This window comes from Cyprinodon tularosa, unplaced genomic scaffold (assembly GCF_016077235.1).
Source record: "Cyprinodon tularosa strain WSP-4 unplaced genomic scaffold, ASM1607723v1 ctg90, whole genome shotgun sequence".
Lineage (NCBI taxonomy): Eukaryota > Metazoa > Chordata > Actinopteri > Cyprinodontiformes > Cyprinodontidae > Cyprinodon > Cyprinodon tularosa.
The window spans coordinates 1,829,070-1,846,432 of NW_024039674.1; the positions used below are offsets into that span (position 1 = coordinate 1,829,070).

Below are 17,363 nucleotides of genomic sequence, written 5' to 3' on the forward strand. Positions count from 1 at the left end.
TATTATTATTATTATTATTATTATTATTATTATATTATTATTATTGTTATTATTATTATTAATAATAATAATATTGAGAATAAAATTTGAAAATGTTTTGCTGCCTTTATTGCATGACTTCATTATTACAGTTTTTTAAATATAATTATTCCTCCATAAATAAATTGAATAGCATCTTTTCAGTATCTTTTGAGACCTTGGTTTATATTATTTCATTTTTTTCAATGATCAAGTTAAAATTTAAATAGCAACTGGCTCCTCCATCTTTATTAATGATAATTCCTAAATGATTAGTTTTTTGTAGCTACATTACAGCTGGAAGAAAAGGCGCAACATTTAAAAGCAATTAATCAGCATTTCTTTCTATTTAAACAGAGGAAAGATGCAGCAGATTTGTCAGGTTGATAGCTAGAGGTATTTGTGTAATAACATCGTTTTCTTGTGAAAGAGTAACATTTATTGATTCTGTTAGCAGCTGGCTGCATGGTAAAAAAAAAAAAAAGATAAAGTGTTATAGGACATCCTTGCATAACCCCAAGTTTAAGCTATATGTATGTAGGTGAAGTTTCAGCCTGCAATTTAATTGAAGAATAACCTTTTGAGCGCATATTTTTAATAGCACTGCTAAAATGTACACAAAAGCCAAACATTTTGTAAGGTGTGGAATATGAGTTTATCTTTAATGATCCCATGTTTATAATATGTAATAAAAATAATAATAATAAAACAGGATAAAACCTTCATCAGAGCAGTTTAAGTTAAGTACTAATCTGATTTTTTTATTTATTTTTTTTAGATAGGTCTTTTTCTCAGGTAGACAAATTGAGTCTCTTCATATAGACAGTTTATGGAAGTTTTTTAGTCTTTTAACAAATATCAGAGGCTAAATAGCTACTCTGTTATCATGTAGCCTAAGCTATTATGTCATTTTGATTTAAATAACTAGATTATTCAGTATTAATTTTAACATGAAGTTAATTTTACATTCCAGGAATGTACACATTTTAAAAAAATCATAAAGTAGTAATGAACTGTAAATGCTCTTCTAATGGTTTTCTCACATTTTATAAACAAGTAAAGTGATTTTGAGCATTTTGACAAATTTGCTATTTTATAAATGACTAAAATACATATAATTAGGCCTATTTGTTAAATAGTTATAAAGGGTTGAATAAATTTAACCTGACTCAACTTAAATACATTTGTGTGTAGTATTCTCTTTTATATTTATTTTGTTCTAATTAATTATTTATTAAAACAGTTTGATCGCTTTAATATAGAAAATCCAATCCAATAGATTTTGAGGAAAAGGGTGTCCGCCCAGATGCCTGTTCAAAACAGTAACATTACGTCAGCAGGTCCTTTGGATTCTCTTTTTTTTTCTGGTTGGTTGCAATTTTTATAGGCTTATCACTTAGCGGAATCTTCTCATTCAGTTTGGTAGAAATGCAGGGTTAGCTGTTGCGCCTTGTTTAATTTTAAAGATGGCAGAAAGCGTGAATGTAGTGGATTGTGATCTTCGGCGCGGCTCTGAAATTCTGCATTTAGAGGACGAGGAGCCACTGAAAGAGCTCGATGAGAAAACTGCTGGTAAGAAGAGACTGCAATGCTTTAGGCTAGCTGCAGCCCTGTGGCTCAGGATAATGACCTCCCTTGTTTCTATTCATTTAGATCGGGTTATTTCCCAAAGTTGTTCTTTAAGCGTTTGGTCTAGTTTGGGATTAGCCAACAGCAGTCAGCGGAGAGAAAAAACAGGAAACGGTTGGAAGGACAGGAATACTAAAAATCCCATTTCCTTTGGTCAAGGTTTGATTAAATCGTTCAAACCTAGATTAGATCCCAGCTCTTGGTGATTAATTTGGACCAATCAGTTCTTTTTATTGGTACTGTTTCATGAAGAACAAATTAGCTTTTTTTTATCTCAAATTTTTTTAAATCTCTAATCTAAACAATCATCAAGTCAATCTCAGACATTGTTAGACTGGTTTTTTTTTTTTTTTTTTTTTTGCCAAAGCAACTGTTATTAACCTGAGAGACATAATTACACTGGAAAATAATCGAAATCTAAAGAAATAATATTTTCTTAAAATAAGTGCATTTCTTCTTTGATTCAGGAGGTTAAATAAAACATTTTCCAACAGAACAAGACAATTTACACTTAATATATGAAAACACAATTGCATTGTCTTATTTCAAGTGCATATTATCTAAATGTCATATTCTAAGAGTAAAAATACAAATTCCATTGCCAAATTATTTTTAATTACCTACTCAAATTACCCTTCATTTCAAAAAATGTTAGTGTAGATATGATTTTATATCAAGATTAGCTGGTGGGGGTTAGAAAAAAATCATTATTTCTAAAAATATTTCAATAAAAGCTTTAGAAAGCTGTTACCCAAAAATAAAGAAAATAAATAAATTGGTTGTTTTGTTCCATATTTCACTCATAATGGTGGAGTCATATTTACTGTAGAATATACAGTAAACTCCTATATAAAATATTGCTTAATTAAGTTTGCATTCAGCAAATTTAGCTATTTTTAAGGTTCTGCCAATTAAGAACATGACAGAGCTGATGCTGATTTATCTTTAACAGATCTTGAATTTTTTTCCACAGTTGCCAGAAAATAGAAGAACGTCACTAACTTTGCGATATCCTGAACATTATGATCTGATAAATTAATGGGTTTTTATCCTACTGCTTTCTGATTATTTGCATGCATTCCTGCCAGAGATGTCCTGTTTTTCTCTCTCCCAAATCAGACGAAGACCATTGCTTTAGTGTTGTCTTTGTGTGGGGGTTCTGTTGCAGCAGATGGCCCGTTCCCGTGGAGCCCGGCTCTGCTGGACGTCTTGCTGGTAGCTGGGAGTGGTTCCTTTTCACTGCTGCCACATGCTTGCCCAGGATGAGAAAATGCTGCAGTCAATGCCTCCATGCAGTTTGCTCGTCTCTCTTGGCGACTCTTTAAAAGTTGTCTGCCTTAAAAAGCCCAGCAGATTGCATCAAGTCATTGGCTTTGAAATAACTGCTTATTGTGTAGCAACGTTGAAGAGGAATTTTTTTTAAGTGTGAGCGGCCAACTCCTCCTAGTTCTATGAGGAAAATGTAACCCTTTTTGGTGGCTATGGTTGAAATTTTCATGGAGGTCATGAAAAAAAAAAAGGGGGGGGGGGGGGGCTCTTATGTGCATAATAAAAAAAAATAAATGCAGAATAAAAAAAGAAATTGACCTCAAATTACCAAAAAAATGTATAAAAAAGATTAAATACTGTCCAAAATTTACAGCTTTATTAAATTAGAGCATCTCAAAACTATTTGCATTGATCTTTACATGCTGCGAATTTCAAAGAAGCACAAAAATTGTAAAATTAGGAACATTGCCAAGTTTAGAAAAAACCTGCAAAGACCACAACACATCACAGGTAATAGAGCATCTCAAAAATGTAAATGGTGTAATAAATAGCATCTGATTTCCCTCCATCTCTTCCTTTTTCTCTCATATGGCATTACTTTTTCAAACGATGAGGCCAACGTCATCGGCTTCACTGCTGATTTATTTAACGTTTAAATTGGTGTGCTGGGAGACACTGACATGTTTACAACATTCTTCATTTTGCAGAGGATGGCTTTTTATGACTTTTGCAGCATGTCTTAAAAATTATCGCCTTTTGTTCGATGTCCGCACCCTGAAATCCAAACGACAGCCATATATTGTTTAGCTGAAACACCTGCTGTCGCTATATTTCATTTACTGGTTGCTGTAGTGTAACCTTGCGCTACAAGCTGGATTGTTGCAAGATCTAAGTTTTCAGTCTCACAAAAATCCATCTTGAAGGATTCCCGCTAATACGTCTGTCTTATAACAACCAGGGAGTCGGATCAAAGACGTGCCAGCACTGTTTTTTAGGGTGGGACATGTAGGAAAGATGAGAGTCAGAAGGTTCTTATTGGGGCATAACAAACATGGCTACACTGGTGGATTTGCCTGTCGATACCGCAATCGACTCGGTTTTAGCTAAAATTGCGTCAATTTCTCTTTTAAAAAATTAGCAAAGAGAAAGAGTTAGTGCATTTGTAGATGTAAAAGCTGTCCGTGCTTTTCTTCCGACAGGATTTGGAAAAAGTTTGATTCATCAGCTTACCACGCTAGTTTTGAAAACACCCAAGAAGCTGCAAACGAATTATACTGGGATGATCGTGTCTGCGTTGATGGTTCCCATGGACGACCAAGTTGGCTGAAAGTAGAGCTGGGCGATATGGCGATATATATCGTGAGGACGAGAGAAACATGTCTATCGTGACCTTTCTCCTCTATTTTTTCTATCGTGATAAACTTTTTTATTATTATTATTACTGCTAATATACATTTTAATATAATTTGTTAATATAACATTTTGCGTTTTTGCTATGCAAACTCTAAGTGTATATAACGAAAAAAAAGAGAATAAAAAGATAATGTGTAGAGAACGTGGTTTTGCGACACTACACCGCTTTACGTCACGCGGCTTTGCACCATACGTTTGCGACATTACTGACAGAGAGAGCCCGCGAAATTTCTTTCTGGCTTGAAAAAAAATGAATGATGGACACCCAAGAAGATGTTACCACAGCAGCGGTTAAAGAGTCCGAAACGGTTGCCAGGTCACAGACACAACAAACACCACTTTTGCCCAAAAGGGGAGGCAGCTCGGTTGTTTGGTTATATTTCGGATTTCAGCCATCTGATAAAGAACATTGCAGCCGATATGTAAAATGTGCAGCAAAGCCGTTCCAGCGGCTGATGCAAATACTTCCGGCCTCTTTTACCCACCTGAAGAAAAATCATCAACAAGAACACGGGAAACTACAACCACTCCGATCAAAACAAACAAGGGATGAAAATACAGGAAGCACTGGAAAGAAATTCTCACAGCCGAAGCTTAAGGAAGCATTCGCCCAAGGATCACAATATTAGAAGACGTCTCAGCGACACAAGCAGATCACAGGTGCTATTTCACGCTATATCTGTAAAGGCATGGCCCCCGTTTACATAGTCGAGAAAGACAGCTTTCGGGACCTCGTCCATACACTCGATCCCAGATATGTGATGCCTAGTCGAAAACATTTCAGTAAAGTGGAGCTGCCTGGCTTATATGCTAGTTGTCGGGCTGAAGTGGAGAGAGAGGTACGCAGTGGTGCGACGCATTATGCGTTGACTACGGACATGTGGATGAGTAGAGCAACACAGCGTTATATGAGTCTCACCATCCATTTCATCAAGGACTGGACCCTCCTAGTGGAAAACAAGGTAAGTGAAAGACAAGAGAAAAACCTGGCCTTAGAATTTTATAAAATGTCAATAACAAACGAATATTAAATGATTAATTACTGCAGCGCAATAGCCAAGATTCTATACTGTTCACTGTCATGGCCGCAAATTGCATAACTGGTGTTCTTGGTTTGGGGTTGGGATTCTCATATTAGGAAACAAGATGATGGGTAAAAAATAGGCGATGAAAGATTTTTTTCAACCCTGTCCATCTGACGGGCTATGAAAACATAAAATGCAACATCAGTTGTGGTATATCGTGATATATATCGTTATCGTGATATAAAATAATCCATATCGTGATATAGTTTTTTTTCCATATCGCCCAGCCCTAGCTGAAAGCGTATTATGAAAGCCGAGTACTAGCTGGCACGTCACCCATTCAGCTCGAAGTATTGTACTAAACATCCTTCCTTTTCACGGACAGACTGAACGGCAGCCATCCCAGATCGATAACGTAGAACTCAACTCAGTTCTACACATATCAATCTGGCTACTGCTAGGTTGGCTGTAGTGTGTGAGCTGCGCAGAAAATAATCCTGTTTGAAAAAGGGGTTTATGATGCATTCATAGTGTGTGGGAAAAATAATACTCAATGAAATAGATTCAGACAGCTTAATGTCATGCATATTTGAGTCAAATTTGAGTCTTTTTAACTATTGCGTGTGGGGAAACTTAAGATACATCAAGTATATTCAATATATTGCCCACCCCAAATTGAAATCGTTCCAAAATCTCATTTACACTTTAATTTTTTTGTGTCAAAAAGGATCTTTGCTTGGGTAAAGAAGCCTTGATTGCATCAGGACCTTTCAGATAATTACAAGAGAACACAGGTGGATCATGGAGGCTGCAAACAGCCCTGAGGCGTGGGTATTATGGATAGAAAAAACAAGCAAAAATATTGTTGAACATGAAGATTATCTAGGAAGTGTAGTAGATAAAGATTACGAATGTTAATTTGTTAAAATATAAATTTATTTCACTCTATAAACTGAACTTAACCTAGAATCTGTGGAGTAAAAAAAAAAACAAATTTGACACAAAAAAAGAGAGCATGGCTGACTAAACAAAATAATACCCTATTTTTATGTGTACAATTCCTTTGGTCTCATTATTAACATCTAACTGAATAACCTTCATCCAAAAATATAATAAAGATAATCTGTATGTGTATTATACCAGGGTATGTTTGTTTATTTATTTAATTATCTCTAAATCATTTTACATTAAAAGCACTTGGAACTCATAATTGAGTTGTAATTGTATTATTAATCAAACTAATGTTTAACATTTAGTCTAATTAGAAATAAATGAAAGATTGAAAAAAAAAACTAACAAATTCAAGTGCAAAGGGAAATGGAGGGAACAAAAAGTTCAGAACCAGAGATCCTGATGTAGGAAAATAAACAGCCAAGTCATCAGTCAGACAAAATGAAAATAAATGGCTCTATTCTTTTTATTCTGCTTTTTTTCTTTAGAGACAAAAATCTAACAACCTCTTCTTGAAGATAAATTTCTTCTGAATGAAATATTTTCATGAATGTTTTCAAACAAGCTAAAGAGCAAAATGGGACTAAATTCAGATTTAAACACAAGAATCTGTTCTAAAAGCCTGGATGTCTTTAGATTCTAGGATCGGTGTGTTGGAATAAGAGGAAAATGTGGCTAAAGATAAATGATGAGAAAGGAACTCTAATGGACGATTTTCATTTCTACAGATGATCAGCAGGTGTTGGTGATTAAAGAGGAGCGTCTCTTTGAGAGGAGCTCCAGTGACGAAGAGCAGGACCCAGAGATCTTCCTCATAAAGAAGGAAAAGGAGGAACTCTGGACCAATCAGGAGGGAGAGCAGCTTAACACAGAGGAGGATTGCAACAGCTTCCCCTTGAATATTATTGTGAAAAGTGAAGATGAAGATGAAGAAGAAGAAGAAGAATATCAGTCTTCACATATTTATCGTGGGCAAACTGAACCAGTCAAAGAGACAAGCTGCAAATCAGTTCAGTTTATAAAAACAGAACCTGACGATGAGGACGGTTTCGGAGCAGAATCCACAAGAAAGCTGCGAATAAAAAGTTTCCTTCATATTAAAACTGCTGGAAAAGCTTCCGACTCCTCTGAGACTGAAGTCAGTGATGAAGATGATCAGTGGCAGGAACCGCTGCCAGATTTTAGAGCAGAAGTTGATTCAAATAAGAGCAGAAAACCTGGGTCAGGCGACCCGGCCAAGGCTCTGTACAGCTGCTTCGAGTGCGATAAGCGGTATTTCTACAAACAATCCCTCCATAGACACATGAAGTGTCATTCCTCTAGTTCTGGTAACGCAAGCCGCCCCAGCGAGCAGGAAACCACAGATTCAGACGCAGCAGTGGCGAAGAAAGAGAAAGTGTTCATTTGTGACGTCTGCGGGCATGGATTCAATCAGAGGACAAACCTCACCACGCACAAGAGAGTGCACACAGGGGAGAAACCGTTCAAGTGTGACGTCTGTGGGAAAAGGTTCAACCAGAGAGGGAATCTGCGCAACCACAGGCGAATCCACACTGGGGAGAGGCCATTCATATGCGACTTCTGTGGCGAGAGATTCAGGAATCAAGGGATTCTGCAGGCGCACATGAGGGTCCACACTGGAGAGAAGCCTTTTGTCTGCGGCGTCTGCGGAAGGAAATTTTCCCGCAAGACTCATTTTGAGACGCACATGAGAGTCCACACTGGAGAAAGGCCGTTTAGCTGCGGTATCTGTGGCAAAGATTTTCGGCATAAGCTGCATTACCAGGAGCACACCAGGGTTCACACAGGGGAGCTGCCGTTTCCTTGCGAGGTCTGTGGGAAGAAATTTCGGCTTCAGTGTAATTTAAAAAGACACCTCCGAGTTCACACAGGAGAGAAGCCCTTTAGCTGCGACGAATGCGGAAAGACGTTCAGCTGCAAATCTCATCTGAAGCGACACATAAAGGTCCACACTGGAGACCGGCCGTTCTCCTGCGAGATTTGTGGAGATACATTTGCAGAACCAGGAGCCGTGAGGAGCCACATGCTGGTCCACACAGGGGAGAAGCCGTATGAGTGCGACGTCTGTGGGAAAACCTTCAGGCAAAAGAGCACGTTAACAAGACACAAAGTGGTTCACACAGGAGAGAAACCATACTCCTGTGCTCTGTGTGGCGCAAGATTCACACAGCAGTGTAATTTGAAGACCCACATGAGACTCCACACGAGATGACTTTCTTTAATCTTTAATATGCTTATAAATAGAGATTCCTGCACTGTTCGTGTATGTTTGCAGTGATGATACCCTGAGTAATCACATGATAGAATAATCACATCTGGAAATGTTATTCTACTTTATTTCTATTGTCTGTAATTTGACTGGGACATGATTTTCATGCTTGCCAACTCTCCCAATTTACATGGGAGACTCGTGATTTTTAATGTTATGTCTCGCTGAGGTTCCAATCAGTAGTTTCTGCAAATGTCCCAATTTTTGAGTGTAAGAAAAGCGTATTTGTGGACGCGGGGTACACATGGGACATGACCCCCGCACAGTTTTTCAGCCTGTACAACAGTTAAACTATTGTTAATAAGCATTAACTTCTTTTTCGGAGCTGTCTTTGAATGCACCATGAGCATAAACAGGAAGTTCGACACAGACGTGATGCTGAGTAGTGCTGAAAGTCAGCATCAGAATGTTTATCAAACCCACAGCAAGAAAAAAACACTTTGAAAAGTTTATTTTCAAACAAACTGTGTACATACTTTATTTAACTTTGTCTGCAAATTAGACTAGTTAAATGCTAAGGTATTAATATGTTAAGCTAGTTCACATTAATTTCAAAGGTCGCTACCTCTGTGACATTACTTGGTGTTTTATATTTTTGGAATAAACCCAATCGTCTTTCTTTTCTGGGCAGACTTTGTGCTCACAATTGCTTTCCACATATTTAAAATATGTATTTTGGTCACAGTAGTGAGGAGAGTTAAGAGATTTAAAAAAAATAAATCTATGGCATAGAAGTGACTTTGAGATAAATTGCCAAAGCAATTTTTTTTTAACCATTTCTCTTCCTAATTCTCTAAGTTTGCTTTTCACATTTGAATTCTGTATTTCCATACAAGAAAGAGCAAAGTCAGGAAAGAGATGGACCGGATGCCAGCTGCAGGAAGAAGGATGTAGGGTCTATAAGGAGAGAACTTCCTGACAAAATCTGTTGCAGGGATAAACCAGGCGGGCATTTGGAAAAGTTGAACAATAAAAAAATTGAAGGCAACAAGAAACTGTTATCAAATTAAACAGTTTGTGAAGTTTTTTTTATTTTTTTATTGCATGCATATGAGGCTCAGTAGCTGTGGCCAATTTTCTTCATGGAAACAGTTAATGAATCCTTTAGATCAGTGGTTCTCAACCGGTGGGGATGGGCGACACTTTCTGGGTGAGTTGAGTAGGCTAAGCCATGGAGTGATAAACAAATGGAAAAAAAAGTAATTTACTGCTTTATTTTTTAGCTCTATTTTGTTTCATTTAAACATTATTTTCCTTTAAAGCCTTTTGAATGTCAAAGATACATTTTCAAATAAGTTCCTTCACAGGTTAAATATAACAAGAAAGACATGATCTGTGGGCTGATACACAATGAATTAAAAGCTGTTTTCACCGTTGGCATATGGATTTCCAAAATATAATAAACAGTTTAAAAACAGCTTTGATTGTTATATAACTCATCTGAATGCAGTTATGGAAATAGCCATGATAAAGTCCCGAGTGATGTGAAAAATGTAATTACTTATAAACTTAATGCTTTGGAACAGTTCCTTTGACACATTGTCTACTGCAGATTTTTAATGTGAATAGTTTGTGCGGTGAGCTGGTGGTGTCTTTATTTAGGTGGCTTTGTTTTTGTAGTTTTAGATTTAAAAGAGTGAAAGCAAGATTTTCAAAGTCACTACCCTTAGTGACACTGCCAGATTTGGGGTCTTATGGTGGGGTCTGTAGAGGGAAGATGATTGTATCCTACGATATTGGCATGGCAACCGGATCTTGCTTGTCTCTCCACCTTTTGGGGGTCCGTGGCAGAAAGCACTTTGAAGGCTAGCTGAATTTAAGGTCAGGGTTTTTATTTTGTTACAAGAAATACCAGAGAAAAATCATGTTTTTCAGCCATTGTTCAAGCAAAATCATAGTTCAGTGAGCTGGTTTGTCTTTAAATATTGGAACAAACTGGGATGTATGGACTAGGCTGTCCATGACTTAGGATGTTTATAATCCTAGGTTTGAGCTATAAATCTAAAATACCAACTGCATGGAAAGTGAGTGAAGAACAAACGAAGAAAAAAACAGAAAAAGACCCAGGAAGTTTCTGTGATTCATCAATTAACCACAGATTATTTGCCTGTGCCATATGTAATCATTATCCCTGAAAATGAAACAAGATACATTTGATCTCTAACATTAAGCATTTTTTTAGTAACAAAGGCGACAATTCCTTTTGAGCTGTCAGCTCCATTTGTCCTGCAGTGTCTGTGTGAGCTGCTTCATACAAAGAGAAATATTGAGTTAAATGCAGGCGTGATCCCTGCAGGCGCAGGGGTGGTTCTGTGCCGGATTCACTGAAAAAGGATATTTATTTTTACCATGCCTAAATTCATTTTTTAAAAGTCATCGGGATTATGATTCTGATCCCAAGATTGAATATATCCATCTTGCTTTTTGGACGACAGTAATTTTGTAGGGGGATGTTTAGTGTGCGCTTTCTGCAGCTCCTCACATAGCTTACCATCTGTGCCAGGCGAGACTCACTGCTAAGAACATCTCTGGTTACGTTTCACGCTTTTCATCCCGTCTAAGGCTATCACAGGCGGTCAGGTCTTCTCAAGTAAAAAATCCCAGGTTCAGGGCCTGCAGCAGAAAGGAGACACACACCCCTCTGTGTCCAGGCTGCAAATGAATCGCGCATGCGCATGGTCGCCGCCGTTCCCGCCTTGACTTACAGAGCGGGGTGTAAATGTTCACTCACTCTCACAAAAATAAATCACTGCATTTAAATTGACTCACGACATAGCTCTCCATTCACTCTAGTCTAGTCTCTTGCCAAGTTCGCTTGTGCCAGCTCTCGCTAGTCTGTTATCAATCTCGATTTACATAGGCCTTTACTACACAAACCCCAACAGTCTTTTTAAAGACTAAACCCAGAAACATTCTTTAAGATTAGATCATATCTCAGCCCTAGCCAGTAATTTTGTTAAACTGCTAGGCAGTAGTTACTTAGCTAACTACCCAAACGATACACACACACACACACACACACACACACACACACACACACACACACACACACGAGGACTACAATCGTTAAGAATTAAAATAAAATCTGAATTGTCTGCAAAATAATTATTTTGTTTGGTTTTAATGAAAGATTGTGCCTAAGTCCTGACTGATTAGCCCCTGATACGTCTCTCAACATACACCACACATAGTTACATATTGCCATAGTTTAAACTTTATTGAAAACAAATTAAAATGGAGAAATTTCTTGTGAGGACCAACAAGCCAACCAACGCACCACCAGCTGCAAAAAAGCTTCGCAAGTACGATGAAGCATACCTGCAGTTTGGGTTTACAGTCACGGCTGAACTGAGACCTCAGTGTGTCGTATGTGCCGAGGTGCTGGCAAATGACAGTATGAAGCCCTGCAAATTAAAAAGACACCTCGAAACAAAGCATGCTGGCATTAAAAATAAACCGGTCGAATATTTTAAAAGAAAGCTTGATGGCCTCCATCAGCAACAGGCAACCATTTCAGTGCACAGCACTGTGTCTAAACAGTGTTTGGAGGCATCATATGTAGTGGCCAAAAGGATCGGTAAACTGGGTAAACCGCATACAATCGCAGAGACTCTCATTTTGCCGGCAGCGCAAGACATGTGCAGAATAATGATAGGCGATAGTGCAGCAGCCAAACTCGGTGCAGTACCACTGTCCAATGACACAGTCGCTAGGAGAATTGTAGACATGTCCAACGATATCAGAGAGCAACTGATAGAGTTTGTAAAAAAGAGTCCTTACTACGCGCTGCAGCTGGACGAATCCACTGATGTTGCTGGGCAGGCACAGCTCCTCACCTATGTCAGGTATCTGCGGGACAAGGTGATTGAGGAGGATGTCCTGTTTTGCCGGCCTCTTCAGTCACACACTACAGGAGAAGCCATTTTCAATGTCCTTGACATTTTTATCCGCGAAAATGGTTTGGCTTGGGACCGATGCGTTGGCCTATGCACGGATGGTGCGCAGGCAATGACGGGGCATGAGCGTGGCCTAGCTGCTCGCGTTCAGCAAGTAGCTCCACTTGTGAAATGGACACACTGCATGGTCCATCGCGAAGCACTAGCTGCTAAAAAAATGCCGGTTCTCTTTGACTCTGTGCTGAACCAATCCGTCAAAATAATAAATCTCATAAAATCACGGCCGCTAAACTCTCGCTTGTTTGGGGTCCTCTGCCAGGAGATGGGGTCAGGGCACGAACAGCTGCTTCTGCACACTGAAGTTCGCTGGCTCTCCAGGGGGCGGGTGTTACAGCGGTTGTATGAGCTGCGAGAGGAGGTGAAGTGGTTTTTGACAGAAATTAAATCAGATCTGGCGAAGCATCTGGATGACACTATGTGGCTTGCGTCTCTGTCCTATTTGGTCGATATATTTGACCGCTTGAATGGCCTCAACTTGTCTTTGCAAGGCCGCGAAACTCATATTTTGCTCCTTGCAGACAAAGTGCAGGCCTTCACACAAAAACTAGACCTCTGGCATGGCCGCATCAGTCGAGGGAACTGTGACATGTTCCCCTGCCTTACAGACTTTATAACTGATGCAGGCGCGTCACACGATTTCTCCTCCCTATTTCAATCAGCGTCTGAGCACCTGTCAGCAATGAGAAAACAATTTGCGACGTACTTTAAAGAGGATTATCGCTCTTTTGCATGGGTTCGAGATCCGTTTGTGTGCACAGCAAACGAGCTATCAATTGATTTGCAGGAACAGCTTATTGAGCTGAAGAGTGACAGTAGACTGAAGGAACTCTTTAGCTCCTGTCCTCTTTCGTCATTCTGGGCAGCATTGATGCAGGAATACCCGGAACTCTGTGACGTCGCCTTGAAGATTCTCCTTCCTTTCGCGTCGACATATTTGTGTGAGGCAGGATTCTCAAAAATGACTGCACTCAAAACAAAACACCGCAATCGTGCACAAATCGAGGATGATTTGAGGCTATGCTTATCAAACATTGAGCCAAGAATTGAGGATCTTTGCAAGGCAAAGCAGGCTCAGGTCTCACATTAACATCACCTAATTATATAGCAATAGCCTAGTATTGATAATAGGCCAACTGATGATAATAATAATAACAACAACAATAAAGCATGTAACCTCATAATTATATAGCAATAGCCTTGTAATAATGATAGGCATATACTACTCATAATAATAATAATAATAATAATAATAATAATAACAATAATAATGCCTGCAAGCTCACATTAGAAGTCTGGTGCTACTGCCAATTATAACAATAGCCTAGAAATGATAATAGGCCTACCTACCGCTACTGATGATGGTAATAATAATAATGTGGGCCTAAAAATAATAGCCTAGGGCTATCTATCTATCTATCTATCTATCTATCTATCTATCTATCTATCTATCTATCTATCTATCTATCTATCTATCTATCTATCTATGCAAGGTAGAGCGGGGCGGGGCGGGGGGATGGGGGATCTGGGCGGGGGGCACTGGGGCCCCAACTGCAATGAACCAGCTTTGGGGGGGCCCAGCTTGCAAAAGGTTGAGAACCCCTGCTTTAGATGGTGGCAATCAGTGATGCTGACTTTTTAATTTGATCTGCCATAATGCATACCAAATGCATTGCAGTGTTACTGCTTTATTTTTTAGCCTCATTGTTGTCATTTAAACAATTATTTTCCTTTAAAAGCCATTATTGAATGTCAAAGATACATTTTCAAAATAAGGTTCCTTCACAAGGTTTAAAATATGAGACAAGAAATGACAATGATCCTGTGGGCTGATACACAGATGGAATAAAAAGCTGTTTTTCACCGTTGGCAAGTATGGATTTTCCAAAATATTAATAAACTCACAAATAATCAGCTGATTGATTATATAACTCATCTGAATGCAGTTATGGAAAGTAGCCATTTAGAAAAGTCCTCAGAGTGATGTGAAAAAAATGTAATTACTTATAAACTTAATGCTTTGGTAACAGTTTACCTTTGACACATTTATTTCTACTGCAGATGTTTTAATGTGAATAGTTTTGTGTCGGTGTAGCTGTGTGGTGTCTTTATTATAGGTGGCTTTGTTTTTTGTAGGTTTTGATTTATAAAGAGTGAAAGCAGAGATTTTCAACATGTCACTACGCCTTAGTGACACTGCCAGATTTGGGGGTCTTATGGGTGGGGTCTGTAGAGGGAAGATGATGATATCCCTACCGATATTGGCATGGCAACCGGATTCTTGCTTGTCTCTCTCCAACCTTTTGGGGGTCCCTGGCAGAAAGACTTTGAAGGCTGCTGTATTTAAGGTTTGGGTTTTTATTTTGTTACTTTAATAAAGGTTTAAAATACCGAAGGGAGAAAAAAAATCATTTTTTCAGCCATTTGTTCAAGCTAAAATCATAGTTTCAGTGAAGCTGGTTTGTCTTTAAATATTTGGAACAAACTGGGACTGTATGATAGGCTGGTCCTGACATAGATGTTTATAAATCCTAGGTTTGAGCTATAAATGGCTAAAATAAACACAACTGCATGGAAAGTGAGTTGAAAAACAAACGGAAGAAAAAAAAAGAAAAAAACCCAGGAAGTTCTGTGATTCATCAATTAAAACCAACAGATTTATTTGCCTGTGCCAAAAGTAATCATTATCCCTGAAAATGAAGACAAGATCACCATTTTATCTCTAACATTAAGCATTTTTTTAGTAACAAAGGGAAATTTCTTTTGAGCTGTCAGCTCCATTTGTCCTGCAGTGTCTGTGTGAGCTGCTGTCATACAAAGAGAAATATTCAGTAAAACTGCAGGCGGTGGATCCCTGCAGGCGTCAGGGGTGAGGTTGGCCGGATTCACTGAAAAGAGTATTATTTATTTTTTCACGCATGCCTTAAATTTACATTTTTTAAAAAGGAGCATCTGGGATTATTGCAGATTCTGATCAAGATTGAAATATATCCATCTTCCTTTTGTAGACTGACAGTAATTTTGTAGGAGGGATGTTTAGTGTGCTGCTTTCTGCAGCTCCTCACATAGCTTTACCATCTGTGCAGGCCGAGAACTCACTGCTAAAACATCTCTGGTTACGTTTCACTGGTCTTTTCATCCTGCCGTCTTTAGGTTCTCTATTCATGCATGGTTAAGTGTCAGTAGTGTTTTCATTTAGTTAAAAAAAACTACAAATCCAGGTATTTGAGGGCACCTTTTTAGTCAGCACCCTTAAATCCAGTGCAACCAAATGTCTTCAGAAAGAAAAGCATTAGCAAACAGTTCAGATAGAAAGAAAAAAATATATAGCAAAGACTGAAAACGTCTCTGTTCTGCTGAAGATGTGTTCTGTTGGAAAAATGGGGGAAGTTTAGGAGATAGACCCATCCCCCCTACATTCATTCCACCGGACATTCACAGTAGGATGTTTTCTTCTTGGCATAATGGGAGCTGCAATTGAAAACGACTTCGAAAGAAGGCCATCTGTCTGGAGTGAGAGACTGAAACCAGCCTCTACTGTGGAAACCACCATCAAGCCAGTCCTCACTTTTTTTTTTAAGGTCACTTATACACTATGAAATACGGGAGCAATGTTGGCTTGGATTTTTTTAAATAAAGCCGACAAGTTTAACAATTTTAACTAGAATTATAATTTATTATAATTATGAATTATGAAAATAGTCTCCTGTAAATATGGATTTATAAGAATAATTTTAATGTTTTTGCTTTTTTTATTTAGTGTAGTGTTAGTGTTTTACACTGTTATTTTGTGCCCTTCATTTCAAAAAGCCTATTTTACACAAGTTTCACTGGTTGTTAAACTTTGTGTCCCGTTTCTGATTTCACTTCATGGTGACAGAACACTTATAGATGTTTCTCACCAAATATATTTCAAAATTAAAGCCTATCAAAATTTGTACAATTAGTCACTTATGTTTCTGTGAATATTGCAAAGAAGTACATATTTCTAGTTATTAATTTCACCTCAGGGTGACAGTGGGGCACAGTAGAGTATTTTTCCTCTAAAGAAAAAAGGATGTAGAGACAGTAGAGGGGAACATCTCCCTGTAAACAGGAAGAAACAAGTGGCAGAGACCCCGACTCAATACATGCATTTCTGCAGCATTCTTGCTGGTGGTACGAATGAGTAGTATGCACAGCTCTCCAGATTGGTCTTTTCCTTCCTATGAACCCCTGATCCATACTTTGGGTAAGTCTACATTTAAGCAGACCTTAATGAAGTGAGACCTACAATTCACTTTTAACATTTAAATAAAAAAATTGTAAATATGGCAAAGATTTATCTCCGGTGCCTCGCAATATTTTATTGATTCCCTTCAACTCATCAACCTTTCACTAACAGATTCATAGAGATTAATACAGTGAGGGGATAGTTTTAGTCAGTTAGTAAAACACTGAACCACCTAAACAAACATAACTTTAGATTTACTGAATAAATATCATACAATATGCAAAGTCATACTTCATCCATAATTAAGTCACAGTTACATTTAAATGCATCACGAACAGAGAGAAAATAGGACCAAGTGATAACGTGTGACTTTTTCCACTACAACGTTTTTGGGATGCAAAAATATCACTCTTTTGAACACATGTTTTGGGAAGAGAAACGTTTTATTTCGCTGGGTCTAGCAAACCTGCCGGACTACTTTCGGCTTGACCAAAACTGGACGAGAACTCTGCTCACAGGACGCTGCCAGGGGTAAGTCAGTGTGATTGCATGACACTGGTGATGGGGATGCCATACAGATTCATGTCAAAAATACCGAACTA

The 17,363-nt window shown here is 38.3% G+C and overlaps 1 protein-coding gene across 1 annotated transcript; it reads left to right on the forward strand.

Annotated features, from left to right (window-relative positions):
- The first annotated feature begins 1,360 nt into the window (after positions 1–1,360).
- LOC119775974 (gastrula zinc finger protein XlCGF57.1-like) lies at positions 1,361–8,631 on the forward strand. The gene is made up of 2 exons (XM_038274161.1): positions 1,361–1,590; positions 7,034–8,631. Exons 1-2 carry the CDS (start codon positions 1,485–1,487, stop codon positions 8,536–8,538), a joined length of 1,611 nt encoding a protein of 536 aa, XP_038130089.1. The 5' UTR covers positions 1,361–1,484; the 3' UTR covers positions 8,539–8,631.
- The last annotated feature ends 8,732 nt before the right edge of the window (positions 8,632–17,363 follow it).

Coding starts and splice junctions, on each gene's coding strand:
- LOC119775974 (XM_038274161.1), top strand. CDS start 1,485: ATGGCAGAAAGCGTGAATGTAGTGGATTGTGATCTTCGGCGCGGCTCT. Junction 1,591..7,033: donor GCTCGATGAGAAAACTGCTG/GTAAGAAGAGAC, acceptor TCATTTCTACAG/ATGATCAGCAGGTGTTGGTG.